This window comes from Heterodontus francisci, chromosome 1 (genome assembly GCF_036365525.1).
Source record: "Heterodontus francisci isolate sHetFra1 chromosome 1, sHetFra1.hap1, whole genome shotgun sequence".
In the NCBI taxonomy this organism is placed as follows: Eukaryota; Metazoa; Chordata; class Chondrichthyes; order Heterodontiformes; family Heterodontidae; genus Heterodontus; species Heterodontus francisci.
Window position 1 is genome coordinate 199,617,358 of NC_090371.1, and position 21,706 is coordinate 199,639,063.

The window sequence follows — 21,706 nt, forward strand, 5'->3', positions numbered from 1 at the left end:
GGCGGCACAATGGCGCAGTGGTTAGCACCGCAGCCTCACAGCTCCGGCGACCCGGGTTCAATTCTGGGTACTGCCTGTGTGGAGTTTGCAAGTTCTCCCTGTGTCTGCGTGGGTTTTCTCAGGGTGCTCCGGTTTCCTCCCACAAGCCAAAAGACTTGCAGGTTGGTAGGTAAATTTGGCCATTATAAATTGCCCCTAGTATAGGTAGGTGGTAGGGAAATATATAGGGACAGGTGGGGATGTGGTAGGAATATGGGATTAGTGTAGGATTAGTATAAATGGGTGGTTGATGGTCGGCACCCGTGGGCCTGTTTCAGTGCTGTATCTCTAAACTAAACTAAACCACATATATACTGAAATCTCAATGTTAGCTGCATTATCTAGGGAAAAGTGCTTTCCCACAGGAGTGAGGGGAGAAATTTATAAACAATTAAAATCAACCATATCATTGAGATACTTCCCAGCAACTGGTAACAAAACATAATTGACTAAGAGCAAGGTGCAGATTACCTCCTAAAATGCCACGTAGTACAGAAGCAGGCAACCCAAAAGATTCAAGAAAACAAACTTTTAAAAAAAGGGTCAGAACGGGAAAACATTTTTAAAAAAAATAATTATATAAATGCACGCAAATTGATCGACTTGACTTAACCATGGTAGGGAGTTCCCAATTGAATTCAGCCAAGGTCCATTTATCACAGTCATCAATTTTACCAAGATTTTTGGCCAGGAGCCCTAGTAGTTATTCAACTGAACTCCTGAAACCTGATTAATAATCCCGGACGCAAGTTCAAATTTCACATCAGTTTGAAAATTTGAATTGTTTTTTCCCCCAAAAAAATCTGGAAATGAACCAAGCTGGTATCAGTAAACATAACGGCGAAACTGTCAGATTGTTGTAAAAACCCAACTAATTAACTAACGCCTTTTAGGAAAAGAAAGCTGCCATCTTTACCCAGCCTGGTTTATACATGACTTCAATCTCACACCACCATGATTGACGCTAAATGGCCCTCTCGTGTGACTCAGTAAGCTACTCAGTTATATCAAAACCACTCAACTACAGCAGTTCAAGGCAACCATGATCGCCTTCTCAGGACAAGTAGGGATGGGCAATAAATGCCAATTTTCCCAACAATGCCTTCATCCTGAGAATGAATAACCATCATTCAAAAAGAGAAACATGAATTTCTTTTTAAAGTTATCTTAACTACAAGATAGACCTAGTTAATGACCTGGATTATGCGGTCAGCAGCGAAGGAATTTGTGAAGCAATGAGACTCCACAATTGTAAAATTAAATTTTCAGGGCGGAGATATCATTTGGAAGTAATCGTCACACAGTTAAAAGTTCACTTACTCCCAGATGCACTGGTGCAAACTTTCCCTGGTGCATTTAGTGGGTGGCTGGTGGGCAAGTACCCCAATTTCACACTGGTGCCTGTCTTTCAATGCTGAGTCTATGAGCGAGCTTCTGTTATAGCCAGAGAGTGGAGGGGCAGTGTAACTCTGACTGCAACTTCCAGATTTCAGCATCAAACTATGCACACACCTATTCTGAAAGTTGATATCTGATTTAGCCTCACTGTTACTATTAACTCAAAATCTGGGCCATTGTTTTAATTACCCTTAGAGGGTTGGAATGGGCAAGAGGAGATAATACTCAGTTATACCTACTTGTCTGACTGAATAATTCCAGCGGCCATGAATTATCAAGAAATAAGAGCGATGGTGGTGATGAGCTTCTGCCCTGGCCAAAAAGAAGTCCATATCCGATTCAAGGAGCACTTTCACTTCTGAATGGAAGTGATCACTGACCATTCTAAAAGAACTGAGCAGTGATTGATGAGGCAAAGGTGAAAAATTTGTGGGTGGGATAAAGGTTGACTATGTGGTATGTCAGGACGCTTTTCTGTGTATTTGTTGAAGTGTCAAAATCTCACAGGGAAAACCTCAACATTGCCAAACACGATATGTTACAGTGGAATTTTGATTATCCGCCAAGAAGTCCCTTGTCTGATCAGTAATAGGAATTGGCAGGTATTCCTCAAACTATTGTACTTCAAAAGCTTCTCTACCCATCCAGCACTCATCTCCACTGCCCTCATCAGCACGAGCAACAAGCTTGAAACAACTGGCCAGTCAACTGATCAGTTGCTTCCTTATGTACTGCAATCCCAGACAGCCAAAAATGCTCGGTGTTCACCACTGTAGCCGGGAGAGCATTTCTGATCATTTCCTTCCATCTGTAGCAGGTCCCCGAGCTGGAGACATAGGAGAGTGCACGTGGGAAAGTGAGCCAGTAAATCTGAATACACCAGCAGAAATGCCACTCTATTTTTAAAAAATTAAAATCATGACAGGCCCAATCCCTACGGTCTTTCGTAACCCACAGAAATTTGCTGATAATTGAGATTTCACACTTTTTTTTTGTTGTTTCCACCAATCCTTTTTCAGTCAAGAGCTTGAGTTGATCAAGTCTGGTCATTTTTTGAGGGAGCAGAAGAAACAGACTCCTTTTATGCTATTCTTCTTTTTACAATATTCACATTTATTATGTGATAAATTAATGCATAGAGACAAATTCATACAGAAACTAGCTCAATTTTGTAAAGGATTCAAATCTTAGTGAAGTAATTTTATTTCTGAAGATTACTTAAAAATTAAAAACTTAAATTACTGAATTGGTAAGATGCAGACCAGTGAAATTATAACTATTTAAAAAATACATTTACTTGCATAAGAAAGGCACTATCGAATGCTTTCCATAATTTCATCCAATTTATAAAACTTATATGTTATACAAAATCATGCAGAACACATTTAACATATTGAATTGTGTAATTTACATTTTTTTCTCATAATAGCTTGGATCACTTGCTGAATGATTTGTTTCTTAAATATACAAGTAGACATTCTATGCAAAGAACTGCCAATGCAGAGAAACAATTCACCCTGGAATATGAAGCTATTATTAAAGATATTATAGAAGGGCATTTAGAAAAATTCAAGGTAATCAGGCAGGGACAACAAGTTTTTGTGAAAGGGAAATCATGTTTAACCAATTTATTGGAGTTCCATGTGCTGTGGATAAAGGGGAACCGGTGGAGATTACTTAGATTTCCAGAAGGCATTTGATAAGGTGCCACATCAAAGGTTATTGCAGAAAATAAAAGCTCATGGTATAGGGGGTAATATATTAGCATGGATAGAAGATTGGCTAGCTAACAGGAAACAGAGTAGGCATAAATGGGTCATTTTCTGGTTGGCAAGATGTAACAAGTGATGGGTGTACCACAGGGTTCAGTGCTGGGGGCTCAGCTTTTTACAATTTATATCAATGACTTAGATGAAGGGACCAAAGGATTGGTTGCTAACTTTGCTGATGACACAAAGATAGGTAGGAAAGTAACTTGTGAAGAGGATATAAGGGGGCTACAAAGGACATAGATAGATTAAGTGAGTGGGCAAAGACCTGGCAAACGGAGTTTAATGGGGGAAAGCGTGAAATTGTCCGCTTTTGCAGGAAGAATAGAAAAACATATTATCTAAATGGTGAGAGATTGCAGAGCTGTGAGATGCAGAGGGATCTGGGTGTCTTAGTGCATGAATCGCAAAAGGTTAGTATGCAGGTACAGCACATAACTAGGAAAGCTAATAGAATGTTATCGTTTATCATGAAGCAATTGAATACAAAAGTAGGGAGGTTATGCTTCAGCTATACAGGGCATTGGTGAGACCGCATCTGGAGTACTGTGTACAGTACTAGTCTCCTTATTTCAGGAAAGATGTAAATGCGTTGGAGGCAGTACAGAGAAGGTTTACTCGACTAATACCTGGAATGGGCGGGCTGTCTTACGAGGCTTGTATCCGCTGGAATTTAGAAGAGTAAGAGGTGACTTGATTGAAACATAAGATCCTGAGGGGTCTTGACAGGGTGGATGTGGAAAGGATGTTTCCTCTTGTAGGAGAATCTAGAACTAGGAATCACTTTTTTAAAATAAGGGGTCGCCCATTTAAGACAGAGATGAGGAGAAATTCTTTGAGGGTCATGAGTCTTTGGAATCCTCTTCCTCAAAAGGCAGTGGAAGCAGTGTCTTTGAATAGTTTTAAGGCAGAGTTAGATAAATTCTTGATAAGCAAGGAGGTGAAAGGTTATCGGGGGTAGGTGAAAATGTGGAGCAATCAGTTCAGCCATGAATTTATTGAATGGCGGAGTAGGCTCGAGAGGCCTACTCCTAATTTGTATGGTCGTATGTAATATTTTTTGGCCACGTTTAGCATAGCACCATCTTAGTAGTAGAATAATACATTGTGCATTATGTGCGATAAATATTCTGTCTTTATAAAATCATGTTTCACCAACTTACCGCTAACAACGTTTCAGCTGCAGTCAGAAACTTTTACTTTACAAAATCTACACATGTGCAGTCTTCCACATGCACACAAGTTTTGCTCGTGGTACTAGTACTCTGAAGATTGGAAATGGGACAAATCCTAGGGCAATAGGAAGATAGGAAATTAGGAGCAGGCCACTGGGCCTGACAAGCCTGCTCTGCCACTCAAACAGATCACGGCTGATCATCTACCTCAATGCCATTTTTCCCCACTATCCCCATATCCCTTGATGTCATTTGTATCCAGAAATCTATCGACTTCTGTCTTGAACATGCTCAATGATTGATTGAGCTTCCAACGCACTCTGGGGTAGAGAATTCCAAAGATTAATCATCCTCTGAGTAAAGAAATTCCTCTTCACCTCAGTCTTAAATGGCCTGCCCCTTATTCTGAGACTGTGTCCCCTGGTTCTAGACAGACCAGCCAGAGGAAATATTCAATCCACATCTACCCTGTCACACCTTCTACTGAGGGACACAGGGGCCACCCAATCCCTTCCGCTGGGAAAAGGCATGCCTACCCCCAGAGACTGCATTGAATGCCAAAGTATTAGTGAGTGGTATTGGAGGGCAGTGTATGCCATACCTTTATATCGGGTGCACCTGCAGTGCGACCTTATTTCAGGACCAGTAACTGTAGGGATTGTCCCTCGGGGGGCTTTTGGATTTTGAGAGTTTTTGTGCATTCATCAATGGAAACAAACAACTTGGTTTTATGCATCACCTTTAACTAGAAAAATGTCTCAGAGACATAACCCTTTTTTTTTTTTATTTGCGCTCATGGGGTATAGGTGTAACTTGCAAGGCCAGCATTTATTGCCTACCCCTAATTGCCCTCGAGAAGGTGATGGCCATTTCAGAGGGCAGAGAAGAGTCAACACATTGCCGTGGGTCTGGAGTCACATAAGCCAGACTGGGTAAGGATGGCAGGTTTTCTTTCTTCAAGGTTAGTGAAGCAATCGAGTTCTTAAGACAATCTGGTAGTTAGTTCCATGGTCACCATCTCTGGCATCAGCTTTTTATTCCATCTTTATTTTATAACTGAATTTAAATCCCCAACTGCAAAGGTGGGATTTGAACTCGTGTCCCTGTAATTATTAGTTCAGGCCCTTGGATTTCTAGTCCAGTATCATGACCACTCGGCTATCATTACTGTGTAAGATAAATAAAAGTTGCTGAGCCAAAGGAGATATTAGGAGGGATAGTCCAAATGCTGGTCAAAGATTTGGTTTTAAGGAGCGTCGTGGAAGGAAATTCCAGAGTGTGGTGTCTAAAGGCATCGCTACTTTGGTGAGGTACAGGGGCGGGGAGAGGATTGCACAAGAAGCCAGTCAGAAGAATGGAGAGTTTGGAGAGAAGTTGTTTGAGGCTGAAGGTTAGAGAGATGAAGAGATATGGCCATGAAGATTTAACCACAAGGATAAGGATTTTAAATTTAAGGCATTGAGGGTCCTGGAGCCATCTTATGTCAGTGGGGACAGAGGATGAACGAGCAAGCAGGTAGAACAGGGGGCAGGCTCAGATATGGGCAGCAGAATTTTGGATCAGCTGAAATTTATGAATGGCAGGAGATTGACCAGGACAATGTTGGAATAGCCGAGTCGGGAATGGCAAGAGCATGCATGAAGGTTTCAGCAGCAGATGGGCTGACGTTAGAGATGGAAAAAGAGGCAATATTTGTGGAGGAGAGGACAGGGGTTGGAAATTCAGCTCAAGATTGAATATGATGACAAGGTTGCAAACAGACTGGTTCAGCCTAAGACAGTGGCAACAGATGTGGAATTTGTGCAATTGTGCTGGGGATCAAAAACAGCAGGTTTCACCTTCTCAACGCTTACCGAAGGAAATCGTGGCTCATCCAAGACTGAATGTCAGACAAGGATTCTGGCAACAGAGGAATCAAGAGATCAGGAAGAGGGAAGAGTTGGTTTTCATCAGCGTACATGCAAAAGCTGCCTCCATAACTACAGGTGATGTTGCCAAGGGACAGCATGCAGATGAGGAAGAAGGGGTCAAGGATAAATTGTTGGCGGAACTCCAGAGCTAATGGTATGGGGTGAGAAAGATTAGATAGAGATTACACCATGAAAACAAGACTTGTTGGTCTTTATTTTCCACTTAAGCAGGAAACCCAATTCCAGGTGTTCACTCTTTTCCCATCTCTCTTTATTCCCTTTTCTTTAGCCACCACCTGTCCATCCTATGTTTAACTGCTGACATGGTCTCTGTTTCAATTACTTATTCTGGTTGTGCAATCCATAGCCTCAGAAGCCTTTGTGCAAGAGTTCCTCTTGGTCTTTGTCCTAAATCTTTTACATTGCTATGTCCCTTTGTGCTAAACCACTCACCTAAAAGAATGCATCCTTTCCATCTCATGTTTAAATATTCCCACTGCTGATCGATGGATCTTTTTCCCTAATGTTTCCTTCCATTTCATATAGGCAAGGTGTATTTTTAAATCAAATTATGTTTTTCTTTTCCCTGTCCTACGTTCACGCCGAATTCAATTAAATTGTATTGTCACCATTTCCTAAATGTTTCATACATATGGGTCGAACATGGACAGCCTGAGAAAACCAGGAGCTGGTAATGGTCACTGGCTCTGGAATTCCCTGCCTAAATCTCTCCCACTTCTCCACCTCACACCCCTCCTTAAAAATTAAACTCTGATCAAGCTAATATTTCCTCCTTTGGCTTATGTCGAATTTTGTCTGAATATACCCGTGTAGCTCTTTGAGATGTTTTATTATGTTAAAGACAATATATAAATGCAAGCTATTGCAAAACTGGGCCAGAAACAGGTGAGTGGGCTCACAAAATTACTCCAATATATTGAAGTAAAATTCAACATAATTCGATACCAAAGACCAGAGCAAACCAAAATACTCAAGAAAAAGGACATCTTTCAGTCATCTAAGAAAAATCAATTGAATTCTGTAGTATCCTACTACAATAAAAGGAGTCAACAAAAACTATGTAATGCTAATACTGTCTAGAATAATAAAATAGATCTCCTCCCCAACCATTTTCTGCGAGTCGACCTGGCCTGCTTGATCAGAGGCACACTTTATAAATGTTTCAATTAAAAGCATTTGTAAAGTGTGTTTTACCCCAATTAATAACTACTCTCTTCACACCAGGCGTCTTGCTCAAAGAAGCCACAAGGATGACATATCTTGGGGCAAAGTAATCAGTAATGTTCCCTCTTAGCGCATGCATGCACAGTCGCGCAGTAATCGTGAAGGAACCACACAGGCCACTCACAAGTTGCCCGCTTTAAGGTGTGCGGCTGAGTGAAAAAAACTTAAAGGTAGCGCACATTGAAATGTACAAAGAAAATTGAGAGAGCTTGTTGGTTATTAGTCACAGTAGAGTAATATTACACCATATTTTCCATTCCACAGAGCTGCAACCACATACAAAAAGTTGTGGGGGGGGAAACAAAGAGCGAACATTCAAAGGCAAGAGAAAAAGAGACCATATTCAAAAGAAGTTGGCAAGGGGCAAAAGTAAAAAGAAAAGTATGTCCCCTTCATCCTTCCCGCACCCCCCACCCCTCAAAACCTGCCCTGGCCCTGCAAATAATAGTGGATGTCCACTAGGAAATGGGCCAAACTAATTTCATAAGATTACATAAACCAGCCTTTACTGGATTTAAACTCTAGTTCCAGAAGTAGAGAGAATGCAGTAATAATCCATTGCACCCTATCCTCTTATTAAAAGAGTGAAATTCCCTTTTTTAAATTTGATGATAACAGGAGCGTTGTATACATAGGGGAAATCTACAAAGTGCAAACATTAAGACTTTGCATTCTAACAAAAGTCATCTTTCTAGTTTTGTACATTTTATAATTATTATTTAACAAAATAAGTTAGTTTGGGGAAATAGCAAATGGAATATGGCATAAGCATGAATTATAATGACACCATAAATATACAACTAAGAACTTTTATGCTTCATTTTAATGGGTCACAATCACATCTAAATATGGCTCTCACTAGAAGAACTGCCTGGAATTTGAGCTTGGCACTTGTTTGACAGATCAGAATTTCAATATTATGGGTACAAAGTGGCAACAGACCAATTTTAAAATGTTCCAAACCTGCTAAATCTAGTTTTGCACCAGTTATACAACATTTTTTACTGGGCTCAACAGGGCAGATGCAGGAAGGATGTTTCCCTTGGCTGGGGTGGGGTGGGGTGGGAAGCAGGGGTGGTCGAGAACCAGGGGATGCAGCCTTGAAATAAGAGGTAGGCCATTTAGGACTGAAATGAGGAGTAATTTCTTCACTCAGAGGGTGGTGAATCTTTGGAATTCTCTACCTCAGGGGCTGTGGAGGCTCAGTCATGGGTATATTCGCACAGAGATTAATTGATTTCTTGATATTAAAAAGATATCAAGGGATATGGGGATAGTGTGGGAAAATGGCATTGAGTAAGATCAGCCATGATCTAGTTGAATGGCAGAGCAGGCTCGAGGGTCGAATGGCCTACTCCTGCTCCTATTTCCTATATTCCTCTGTTCTTATACCAATTTTCTATTGCATCTTCCCCCTCCCACCCACGCAAGCAGACCATCCCATCCAGCCCTTTCCAATCTTCTCCTCTCACCTCCTTCCCTCCCCTTAAGGCACTGACTGTTTACTGTGTTACTTTTTTTTTTTAATTGGCCCCATTCGGTATCTCGCCCAGGCATTTTAAACTTATGGTACATTTCAGGTTCAGTAACAAAAATGTGTGGACCTAGACAATGAGTGTCAGCAGCCTATTCGAAGCCAGGAGCATCATGGCAAGTTCAAACTGCTTTTAACATCCACACACCTGCTTCCAACAGTGTAACTACACAGAAATGAGGTGCAGGGAACTCTCTAGCTGAGTGCTGTCCAATACATTAGCCCAAAGCAGCTAACCGGGAATCCAGATATAGCTAATAGCATTGCTGCTAAGTAAATCAAAATGAGTAATACACAAAGTCATGGGGCATGTGACCTCAATACCCATATTTGCATGGCATGTGCACGTGCACTTTAACTCTTTTGCGTGCTTGTTGGTAAAATGTAAAGACAAAAAGCAATGTGTGCGTGCTTCTTGATCATTGAGTGTTTTACTTCCTTGGTGAATGAATGGTGATGTTTGTAAGTGAACACCCATGTGAAATATACTTATCTATTACCCAAGTTATTTTCTACTAAAATTAGTACACACGGTTAAAACAATGTCACCAGAGCAACAGTTGTAGCTAGACAGCAATTTCTATTGGACAGCACTGCTCAGGCTCATTTTCCCCTTCCTAACCAAAGTACTGAAGCCAACTGCAGTGCCCCTATCAGCTATTTGACTGCCACGGGGTATCTCAGCCGAGTCCCATCCAGTCTTCACCCAACATTCACACATCCATACGTTCCAGCAGGTTTGAAGCAGAAATTCTGGCTGCTTTTCCATCTATCTGCCATAGAAGCAACTGATGCCAGCTGTACTGACCAACTGCTTCCCCCAGCTGAAATCAGCTAATTTAACAGACCTGGGATTTGGACATAAATAGCTCAGCATCAAGCCATTGCTGAAGCAGATCGTGTGCACTGCAGCTCATAGTTAATTTGAATTTTGACAATCAAGGCCTAGTTAAGACAATCTTTATTTCATAATTTCTTCAAATTTTGTCACAGATATACAAACACTTATATGTACATGCACAAACACACAAACATTTAAGACAACAGGTTAACCAAACAGCCAACAACTCAGAAAATTGATTTCGCAATCAGACCACATGAGCCTTACTATTATTAGACTGCAATCACTTTGAAAGTCCTAAAAGGGTTCAAGTCTACAATCTCCTTGTAATTACTGCTCATTTGATATTAAACACGATCAACTCACACAGTACCTGTACATTCTCTTCTGTAACCTGAAGCTCAGCTGTGTAAACATAGTCAATAAGAATGTTCAATGTCCAGCTGTCCACTTCCTTTATGCGAATCCTCTTTGCTTTACTCTCACTCATTTCACCTGAAAAGCAAAAACATGGCATCTGTCCACCTTTCTATCTCACAATATTAAGAAATCTTTGTGCCTACAGTACACATTTACCTATCACCCATATTTTAGATGAAACTTTGTCTTTTTAAAATGCTCCCCCAGGACATGCAACATTTCCAACTAGATCAATTAGAAAAATGTGGTATTGAATGGCATTCTGTTGCTGTTTTCCACAACTTTTCTGAGTAGCCTCCTTGCTTGGCTACTGTTGCATTTGTTTCCTTTCCCTAAGAGGATTTCTTTTGTTCTTTCTTTCTTTTGGGCCTCCTTATCTCGAGAGACAATGGATACGCGCCTGGAGGTGGTCAGTGGTTTGTGAAGCAGCGCCTGGAGTGGCTATAAAGGCCAATTGGACTTATAACCCGTAACTGCTGCCTTCCGTGTTGTTTCAGTCGCTGTGAGGCAACTATGGAGTGACCTCTCCATGGCGCATGCCTGGGCAAATTTATGGAGGTTGAGAGTTGCCCAGTCGTCAAAACCCCCCTCTCGGCCTTTCTGGTGGGGTCCAAAGGAGTGCAGGACACGACGTTTGGCACCAGTATGGCTGCAGGAACTGCCGGAAACATGCCAAAGGTGACACATGACCGCCTACGGGGTTCCGCTCCGGATTTTCTGTTAGGGTTTACTCCCTTAGCCTTGGTCTCTCCCGAGACGCCCACAAGGCAGTGGGGTTGTTGGGGCCCCTACACAGGTGTAGGATGGTGCCGGTGGGAGGAGGGGATGCAAGGGGGAGGGGTAGAGGGAGGGGGTGGGGGGGGGTGCAGGGGAAGGGGGTGCGGGGTGAAGATGGTGCGAGGGGGGGGCGGGCTGGGACGGGGTTGTGAGGGGGTGAGCTGAGAGGGTGGAGCAGGGAAGGGGACGGGGGTGGGGGGGGGTGGAAGGGGGGTAAAGTGGGGGGGAGGGGGGGTGGAATCTGGTGCAGGTAATAAGCCATTTCCTCAGTGCCCACCATCGACGTCCGGAAAGCTCATCCACGTCCTTCGGGAGGTGAAGCATCATTTGGCAGACTTAGAGGTGATTACATTTGCTAAGGGTTTTTTTTTTTTGCAGTGGCTTAAATAAAGGCATGCAGCATTGCCGACAGTGCGCTGCAGATGCTCTCCGAGCCATCTCCCGCGGGCGCTTTGAAGTTGCGGCCGGCGGGGCCGTTCGTGGATGTTTTGGGTGTTCGGGGCACCTTTTCACAGGACTTCTCTCGGGTCCCGCAGCTCCTTCTTCCTAATTGCTATAAGTATAAGTCTCAGACATGAATAATGACCTTTTGTTGAGGTACTGGAAGAACTGTATCCAGTAAGGAATTAATACCTTTAGGAGAGACAGTATAGGAAGAAAGTTGAGGGGCAGGAAAATAAAGGGATAGTAGCAGTTCTGTATCTTTGCAAAGTCAAGACTTGCAGAACGCAAGTATTATAAAAGGATATAAGTTGTATGATAGGTCAATTATAAAGACTTGGAATTATATAACAAAGCCCTCACAAAATACTTCAAACAGCACAAACATTTGAATTGGAATTATTCAAATAAGGCAGACTCAGGACACTTCTGTTTGTACAGCTCTTAGTAAATCCATCGGATATGAAGAAACTAACTGTACATACTAAGAGGATTGCAGTTGCTATAATTGTGTGCATTGTCAGAAAAGAATTTGGTTAATTTTCTTTTCGTTGAGAGTGGAGGCAGAGGAAGCGCTGATGTTTCACAATGTTTATCCAGTGAGAAGTTGAGCCAAAGAAATCTCGTGGGGGGGGGCGGGGGGTTCATTGATTTCAGCTGAGCTGGTAGTAGGAAATTGCAATTGAGTTCCATGCCCCTGGGTTTGGGAGGGGCAGTATCAGCCAGATTTCCCACTGCAGTCTGCAAGACAGCAACTCTGGGGGAAAAACCTCACATCGACGACAATCTGCTAACCATATAACAGTCTCATAAGCCTGCCTTCTTGAAGCAGTCCACTGTGTATTCTTTATGGCGTTAGAGTTGATAAATCGTGAAATGTACCATCAAATAATGTCAAAAGTAATTTTCATACTTTCTATCATTGTTTTAAAACAGGGTTGTCCAACATATGGCCCGCAGGCCAGGATCTGGCCCGCCGAAGGTTTCTATCTGGCCTGCGGATGTAAACTGTACCCAGGGTCCGTGACTGGAGATGAAAAATTCCACATAATCAGACTGGCTTTTAAAAAAGGTCACAAGTCAGTTTCACAGTTGGCAGATCCTGACATCGGGAACAGCAGATTCTGAACTTTGGACAGATTGGAGGTTTTCCGGCAGCCTGTTAAAATATTCCGAATCGATCCGAAGTTCAGAAACTGTTGTTCCCGATGTCAGGATGAGTCAGCTGTGAAACTGACTTGAGAGAAAATAAAACATGATCAACCATCTGCTGAGCATTCCCGCTTTCTGTGAGTTTGGGGGGGGGGGGGGGGGGGGGGGGAAGAAAGAGAGAGAGCGAGCGAGCAGAGGGGGGAGGGAGAGAGAGGAGAGAGAGGAGAGAGAGGAGAGAGAGGAGAGAGAGGAGAGAGAGGAGAGAGAGGAGAGAGAGGAGAGAGAGGAGAGAGAGGAGAGAGAGGAGAGAGAGGAGAGAGAGGAGAGAGAGGAGAGAGAGGAGAGAGAGGAGGGGGGAGGGAGAGAGAGAGAGAGGGAGAGAGAGAGAGAGAGAGAGAGAGCGCGCGAGAGCAGAGGGGGAAGGGAGAGAGAGAGAGAGAGAGAGAGAGAGAGAGAGAGAGACGCGAGAGCAGAGGGGGAAGGGAGAGAGAGAGAGAGAGAGAGAGAGCGAGAGAGCGCGAGAGCAGAGGGGGAAGGGAGAGAGAGCGAGAGAGCGCGAGAGCAGAGGGGGAAGGGAGAGAGAGCGAGAGAGCGAGAGAGCGAGAGAGCGAGAGCGAGAGAGCGAGAGAGCGAGAGCGAGAGAGCGAGAGAGCGAGAGCGAGAGAGCGAGAGAGCGAGAGCGAGAGCGAGAGAGCGAGAGAGCGAGAGAGCGAGAGCGAGAGCGAGAGCGAGAGCGAGAGCGAGAGAGCGAGAGAGCGAGAGAGCGAGAGAGCGAGAGCGAGAGAGCGAGAGAGCGAGAGAGCGAGAGAGCGAGAGAGCGAGAGAGCAAGAGCGAGAGCGAGAGCGAGAGCGAGAGCGAGAGCAGAGGGGGGAGGGAGAGCGAGAGCAGAGGGAGAGCGAGAGCAGAGGGAGAGCGAGAGCAGAGGGAGAGCGAGAGCAGAGGGGAGAGCGAGAGCAGAGGGAGAGCGAGAGCAGAGGGAGAGCGAGAGCAGAGGGAGAGCGAGAGCAGAGGGAGAGCGAGAGCAGAGGGAGAGCGAGAGCAGAGGGAGAGCGAGAGCAGAGGGAGAGCGAGAGCAGAGGGGGAGCGAGAGCAGAGGGAGAGCGAGAGCAGAGGGAGAGCGAGAGCAGAGGGGGAGCGAGAGCAGAGGGGGAGCGAGAGCAGAGGGGGAGCGAGAGCAGAGGGGAGCGAGAGCAGAGGGGGAGCGAGAGCAGAGGGGGAGCGAGAGCAGAGGGGGAGCGAGAGCAGAGGGGGAGCGAGAGCAGAGGGGGAAAGAGAGCAGAGGGGGAAAGAGAGCAGAGGGGGAAAGAGAGCAGAGGGGGAAAGAGAGCAGAGGGGGAAAGAGAGAGAGGGGGAAAGAGAGAGAGGGGGAAAGAGAGAGAGGGGGAAAGAGAGAGAGGGGGAAAGAGAGAGAGGGGAAAGAGAGAGAGGGGGAAAGAGAGAGAGGGGGAAAGAGAGAGAGGGGGAAAGAGAGAGAGGGGGAAAGAGAGAGAGGGGGAAAGAGAGAGAGGGGGAAAGAGAGAGAGGGGGAAAGAGAGAGAGGGGGAAAGAGAGAGAGGGGGAAGAGAGAGAGGGGGAAGAGAGAGAGGGGGAAAGAGAGAGAGGGGGAAAGAGAGAGAGGGGGAAAGAGAGAGAGGGGAAAGAGAGAGAGGGGGAAAGAGAGAGAGGGAAAGAGAGAGAGGGGGAAAGAGAGAGAGGGGGAAAGAGAGAGAGGGGGAAAGAGAGAGAGGGGGAAAGAGAGAGAGGGGGAAAGAGAGAGAGGGGGAAAGAGAGAGAGGGGGAAAGAGAGAGAGGGGAAAGAGAGAGAGGGGGAAAGAGAGAGAGGGGGAAAGAGAGAGAGGGGGAAAGAGAGAGAGGGGGAAAGAGAGAGAGGGGGGAAAGAGAGAGAGGGGGAAAGAGAGAGAGGGGGAAAGAGAGAGAGGGGAAAGAGAGAGAGGGGGAAAGAGAGAGAGGGGGAAAGAGAGAGAGGGGGAAAGAGAGAGAGGGGGAAAGAGAGAGAGGGGGAAAGAGAGAGAGGGGGAAAGAGAGAGAGGGGGAAAGAGAGAGAGGGGGAAAGAGAGAGAGGGGGAAAGAGAGAGAGGGGAAAGAGAGAGAGGGGGAAAGAGAGAGAGGGGGAAAGAGAGAGAGGGGGAAAGAGAGAGAGGGGGAAAGAGAGAGAGGGGGAAGAGAGAGAGGGGGAAAGAGAGAGAGGGGAAAGAGAGAGAGGGGGAAAGAGAGAGAGGGGGAAAGAGAGAGAGGGGGAAAGAGAGAGAGGGGGAAAGAGAGAGAGGGGGAAAGAGAGAGAGGGGGAAAGAGAGAGAGGGGGAAAGAGAGAGAGGGGGAAAGAGAGAGAGGGGGAAAGAGAGAGAGGGGAAAGAGAGAGAGGGGGAAAGAGAGAGAGGGGGAAAGAGAGAGAGGGGGAAAGAGAGAGAGGGGGAAAGAGAGAGAGGGGGAAAGAGAGAGAGGGGGAAAGAGAGAGAGGGGGAAAGAGAGAGAGGGGGAAAGAGAGAGAGGGGGAAAGAGAGAGAGGGGGAAAGAGAGAGAGGGGGAAAGAGAGAGAGGGGGAAAGAGAGAGAGGGGGAAAGAGAGAGAGGGGGAAAGAGAGAGAGGGGGAAAGAGAGAGAGGGGGAAAGAGAGAGAGGGGGAAAGAGAGAGAGGGGGAAAGAGAGAGAGGGGGAAAGAGAGAGAGGGGGAAAGAGAGAGAGGGGGAAAGAGAGAGAGGGGGAAAGAGAGAGAGGGGGAAAGAGAGAGAGGGGGAAAGAGAGAGAGGGGGAAAGAGAGAGAGGGGGAAAGAGAGAGAGGGGGAAAGAGAGAGAGGGGGAAAGAGAGAGAGGGGGAAAGAGAGAGAGGGGGAAAGAGAGAGAGGGGGAAAGAGAGAGAGGGGGAAAGAGAGAGAGGGGGAAAGAGAGAGAGGGGGAAAGAGAGAGAGGGGGAAAGAGAGAGAGGGGGAAAGAGAGAGAGGGGGAAAGAGAGAGAGGGGGAAAGAGAGAGAGGGGGAAAGAGAGAGAGGGGAAAGAGAGAGAGGGGGAAAGAGAGAGAGGGGGAAAGAGAGAGAGGGGGAAAGAGAGAGAGGGGGAAAGAGAGAGAGGGGGAAAGAGAGAGAGGGGGAAAGAGAGAGGAGGAAGGCAGCAGGCCCTTCATCTCCATACGTAGATAGCCATTAAATATATGCAAATTGACTTACCTGCTGTCCCATGCCAATTTTACAGCCTCTGTTCGGCCTTTGCGCGCCTTTGGAACTGCGCATGGCGTTCCAAGGCAAGAACCTGGTGGGGAGTGGGAAGGAATAAAAATTTCAGGGCGGGAGGGGCTTGGATTAGTGTGGAAATCAATTTTTATGGGTTGTGGCGATGGTGGGATGGGGTTGAAAGGCTGACGGTGGAGGTGGCAGGAAGTACGGGTATTTGAAATATCAATTGACGGTCATTTTGGGCAATGAAATGACCATTGTGGGTGTTGCATTAGGGCCATCATCACAATTTTATATTTAATAAAAAACAGTAATGTTTTCCATTTAAAAATTGAAAGTATTTGTCAGGGCTTAAAGCCCTTTAAAAACAGCGCCGGCACAGTGGCGCCAGACACCATTGCAGTGGCGGCGGACAGAGTTACCGGGGACGCGGCGGCCGCCCCTCTACGTCATCGGGGGTGGCCGCTCCGCCTCCTCTATTTAAATGAGCCCCCGCGCGCAATATCGCAGGGCTCAGCGGCTGCTACTAAATGCAGGAACGCCGCCACGTTTAAAGGGTGCCGCCGCGGAGAGCCGCACCGGAATAAAATTCAGCCCCACATCTCTGTTGTGCACTTCCTCCAGTAGTGCCACTGTAGTCAGATACGCAACATTAAAAAAGGCACACATCAAAATCAGTGTTGACCTTCAAATACAGTTTAGCTTTACTTGGTAAAATACTTATTTTGGTGCAAATTCCCATCTACTCTATTTAGGTGCAAGAACTCCATAAAAAAAATGCAGTTAATGGAGTTGCATGCAAATGAAAGTTTCCAAGAAAACAATGAGTGCAATTCTTTTTCAACTTCCTAGATGGAATATAGCCCAAGGGTACAACTGCAAGCAGGCACTAGTGTTTTCTATAATGAGTTTCACAATATATCCTCTAAAAGCAGAGCTTGCCTCCAGTGAAAGACTACTCCTTCAGCCAACTGCAGTACTACAAACAGCAGGAGGCGTTTTGGGGTGGAGACACAGCTCATCACAGAATGCCTAAAAACAGGAGTCATGGTGAAGCAAAACCTAATTAAACACTTCTGTAATTCAGGACCAAACCTTTCAACAGGCAAGGATACAATCGATTTAACGGCCTCACCACTTGCTTGTGGTTACTTAACTCTGTTACCTTTTGTGTAACAAAATTACATACTTTGTATTTGTGTGTATTTAAGTTAGCTAATCTCAGTTTAGCAGCAGTTGACATCCTGAACTGGGAAGGGAGATAAAATCAGCAAGGACTCCTATTCTGATTGCTCACGTGACACTTGCTAAAAAGCACATACGATGACAACTGATTATGAAGGGCAAAGACAAGATCAAAGGTGACCACTGTTACTTCTGAGCCAGCTGCCAAGAAGGTGCACCAGAGCTGCTGCATTGAGTTGGCTTCCAATTTTTCGTCGCTTTGAGGAAGCATTTCAATTCCATTCAGGAATCTTCCCACCGATGAGGTTGGAAATTTACCATGAGAGGAAATCATAGGTTCAATTTTGAGTCCCAGTATGGCAGAGGACTGAATCCCCAATCTACAGCACCGTGCCTTTCTATGACCATTCATTTTGCTACCTAGACATATGTAACTACTGGTATCACAATACCTGTAAACATTGCATGGAAGTACGGACTGCAAGCTGCCAGAACGACTCTGTGTGCTGGAATCTCAGTATCTTCAGCTACAAGTGTTACATCACACAAAAGGTTCTGACTGTAAGAGAACACAGTGAAAATTATTTGAAGACAATATTCAGTACTAAACCCAATGCTATACCCCCTTTACTGGTCACTGACACTACCCTTCTGCTCCGGGGATAGAATTAACAGAAAGTAAGGGAAAACCCATGGTTGGGGGCTTTCAGAGTTTGTCCTGGAACGTTAGCTGAAAGTGAAGATGATTGGATATTGCAATCAGAGTCGTTGAGAGAGAAAGTTATGCCAAAAACATGTCAGCCCATAAAAGTGACAGACCGTGTATTATATTACTTCATCCCCATTTTTCAAGAGGAGACGCAAGATTGAATAAAGTTGAACTTGCTCTGTATCTCCCCTTGCCACCTGTGAAATAACGCAGCTTAATTGATAGCTGGCCTCATTTCACAAAGTGCTTCTCCGTCAACTTTTGAAGAGACTGGAGAGGGACCCTCTATGACATGTAAAAAGGGATGTTTCAAATCACATAGAAGTGCTGATGTTACACCCCAGATAATTGTATAATTAAATCCACAGCAGTACGGTCACATCCTCAAGATGCTTAATTTAATGATACCCAACTTTCAGATCTTACCGAATGCTTAATAAAGTAACAAGTGAAGCTGTATTTTTCTCTTGCACTTTTAAGAACTCTTACTTTTCCTGAAGGTTGGGGGGTGGGGGGGGGGAGGTGGAGTGGAAATGGAAGAAAGAGAATTAAAACACGTCTTCATTTAAATATATTTTCCAGTAGTCATTGAGATTTTCTCTATTTTTCTCCCACTCAAGATCATTCATTAAATGCAACCAACCTTTTCCCAGGAGTTGACCAACACTATTGAGAGTCACTATAACATGCATGCAAATAATTCTCCCGATGGCGAAACAACTGGCCTTCATTCCACAGTTCACTGGCGATAGCAAAAGAGTAAGGAGCTTACAGGAATGACCAGTGCTGTTGTACCTGAGAGAATATAACAGGTAGACCCTAAGGTTGCAACAGTGCCAAAAGTTGGAGAAGTGTTGTCTGTTCTAGCAGCAACAAACCTCACCTTGGTCAACATAAAATCTCCTCTCCCACAAAATATAAGGAAACAATTAGTACTGACGTGAGCCATTTAAAAAAAAAAGTCTGCAATATTTTCATATCTTTTTAAACAAACAGTGAGAAAGTGATCACCATATAAATATATTCAGATATATGCTACAGGAGACATAATTTGGTTTTGTTCCCATTACTACTTCGGAATCGGAAGTGAGGTGAGAGTGGTCAAGTGTGGCATCAAGGAGCCCTAGTAAAATTGAAGTCAATGGGAATCAGGGGGAAAAAACTCTTGACTGGTTGGAGTCATTCCTAGCACAAAAGGAGATGGTTGTGATTGTTAGAGACTATTCATCTCAGCTCCAGGACATCAATGCAAGAGTTCCTCAGGGAAGGGTCATTTGCCCAACTATCTTCAGCTGTTTCATCAATGACTTTCCTCCATCACAAGGTCAGGAGTGGGGATGTTCACTTATGATTGCACAGTGAACAGTTCCATTTGCAACTGCTCAGATAATGAAACAGTCCATGCCCAGAGGCAGCAAGACCTGGACAACATTCAGGCTTGGGCTGATGTGTGGCATTAAGTTACTTGCCACACAAGTGCCAGACAATGTCTATCTCCATCAAGAGAGAGTCTAACCATCTCCCCTTGACATTCAATGGCATTATCATAGTTGAATTTCTCACCATCAATTTCCTGGGGTCACCGATGACCAGAAACTCAACTGGGCCAGTTGCATAAATGCAATGGCTGTAAGAGCAAGTCAGAGGCTGGGTATTCTTTGTCGAGTTGCTCACCTCCTGACTCCCCAAAACCTTTCACCATCTACAAGCTCAGATAAATAAATAGCGTGCCAGACTACTCTCCACCTGCATGGATGAGTGCAGCCGCAACAACACTCAAGAAGTTCAACATCATTCAGGAATACTTCCACCACATAGTTCAAGGCGGCGGCTCACACCTCCTTCTCAAGTGAGATAAATCCTGGCCTTGCCAGCAAAGCCCACATCCAGTGAACGAATATTAAAAATTTGCAAAATTGCAAATATCAAATTGGGGAGGGGGAAGTGTAGTTATACAGAGAAAGACTGACAAAATGCAGGAACACACAAAAACACAAAAAATAGGAGAAGTAGACCATACGGCCCATCGAGCCTGCTCCGCCATTCAATACAACTATGGCTGATGAAGGGCGTCAATTCAATTTTCCTGCTCGCTCCCCATATCCCTCGATTCCCTGTGAAACCAAAAATCTATCTATCCCAGCCTTAAATGTAATCAATGATAGAGCATCCATGATCCTCTGGGGTAGAGAATTCCAAAGATTCACAACCCTTGGAATGAAGTAATTTCTCCACATCTCAGTCCTGAATGATTTACCCCTTATCCTGAGACTGTGTCCCCGTGTTCTAGATTCCCTGACTAGTGGGAACTATCTCTCAGCTTCTATCCTATCAAGCCCTTTCAGAATCTTGTCTGTCTCAATTAGATCACCTCTCATTCTTCTAAACTCCAGAGAATATAGGCCCAATTTACTCAGCCTCTCACCATAGGATAACCCCCCTCATCCCAGGGACCAATTTAGTAAATCTTCGTTGCACTGCCTCCAGTGCAAATATATCTTTTCTTAAATGTGGAGATCAGAACGGCACACAGGAAGGTATTAATAAACTTGCAGAAAGGGTACGTAATTGGCAAATGAATTCCAATACAGATAAGTGTGAGGTGATACATTTTGGTTGACAGAATAAGGATGCCACATACTTGGAAAATAAGTGTCTAAATGGGTTAGAGGAACAGAGGGATTGAGGGGTACAGATACAGAAAATCACTAAAAGTGGTTATGCAGGTTATAATCCCATAAAAAAAGCAAACAAAGCACTAAGGTTCATTTCTAGAGGAATAGAATTGAAAAGCAGGGAAGTTAGATTAAATTTGTAGTGAAATAAAAGATAGTGCTGGAAATACTCAGCAGGTCTGACAGCATCTGTGGAGAGAGAAACAGAGTTAACATTTCAGGTCTGTGACCAGTCATCAGAACTGGCAAAGGTAATAGGCTTTGAGCAAGTGAAAGTGGGGGAGAACAATAAGAGAGAAGGTGTGTGATAGTCAGAGAGCAGGAGCGATTAAATGACAGCGATGTCACAGAACTGTCAGGCAACCCCCCTCACCCACAACCAGCCAAAACTGAGGCACACATCATTTCGCTACATGAACATTAACTCTTAAAAATTGCAAGTTCTTGACTGGAAAGACATTTGCATAGCACCAGACAACGTGGAAACAAAGGGAGCCAGTCCCTGCCCGCCCCCACCAATACACAGTCAAACTAGTCAGTTACATGACCACCTGCTGGCTAACTAGGGGAGTTTTAAACTGGAAAAACAGATTTTGAACTCAGAACACCGTGTGCTCATGGACTGAGAACATCTCCTCTCCTGTCTGCTTCCATCTCTTTCCCACAGAATTGAATTTTGTGAAGACACATAAACTCAAAGAGATAACAGTCTCCTACGTGAACTAGGTTCAAGACGAATACTGGGCCCCAATGAAACACAAGACCATATCTTCAATCAAGGACGACAGTGAGTTCGAGAAACGGTAACATGATATTGCCTCAAACTGTTCTACTTATCTTTTCTTCTGCTCTTTTCTGTCCCTATTTGCATGCGTGCATGCTAGCGTGGGCACGTCGTATATCCAAAAGCGTTATCTGCATCAGAGTTTAAGGTTTAATAAATTTCATCTTTCTCCTTTAAACCAAAAAACGTCCATTTGTGCTCATTTCTTTGCCTTATAATTGGAATTGTGTTCTCGCACCTACACTGTTTGGAACCTTCTTCTCCCTGCTGCTCTCTCTGCGTTCAAGTCTTCAGAAGAAGGAATTTTCCTCCACACAAGATCAGGTGGCAGGTTGTTCAACCTTGCCCGTCTAAGAGCGTAGACCAAAGTACGGAAAGTCCTCATCAGGGAACTCCTCTTTGCTGACGATGCTGCATTAACATCTCACACTGAAGAGTGTCTGCAGAGACTCAGACAGGATTGCAGCTGCCTGCAATGAATTTGG

At 44.8% G+C, this 21,706-nt stretch overlaps 1 protein-coding gene across 1 annotated transcript in view; it reads right to left on the bottom strand.

Moving 5' to 3' along the window:
• klhl2 (kelch-like family member 2) overlaps nt 1-21,706 on the bottom strand; it is a 140,412-nt gene that overhangs the window by 78,539 nt on the left and 40,167 nt on the right. The window contains 2 exon segments of the mRNA XM_068040030.1: nt 10,285-10,406; nt 17,506-17,612. Coding sequence (XP_067896131.1) covers nt 10,285-10,406; nt 17,506-17,612 — 229 coding nt within the window.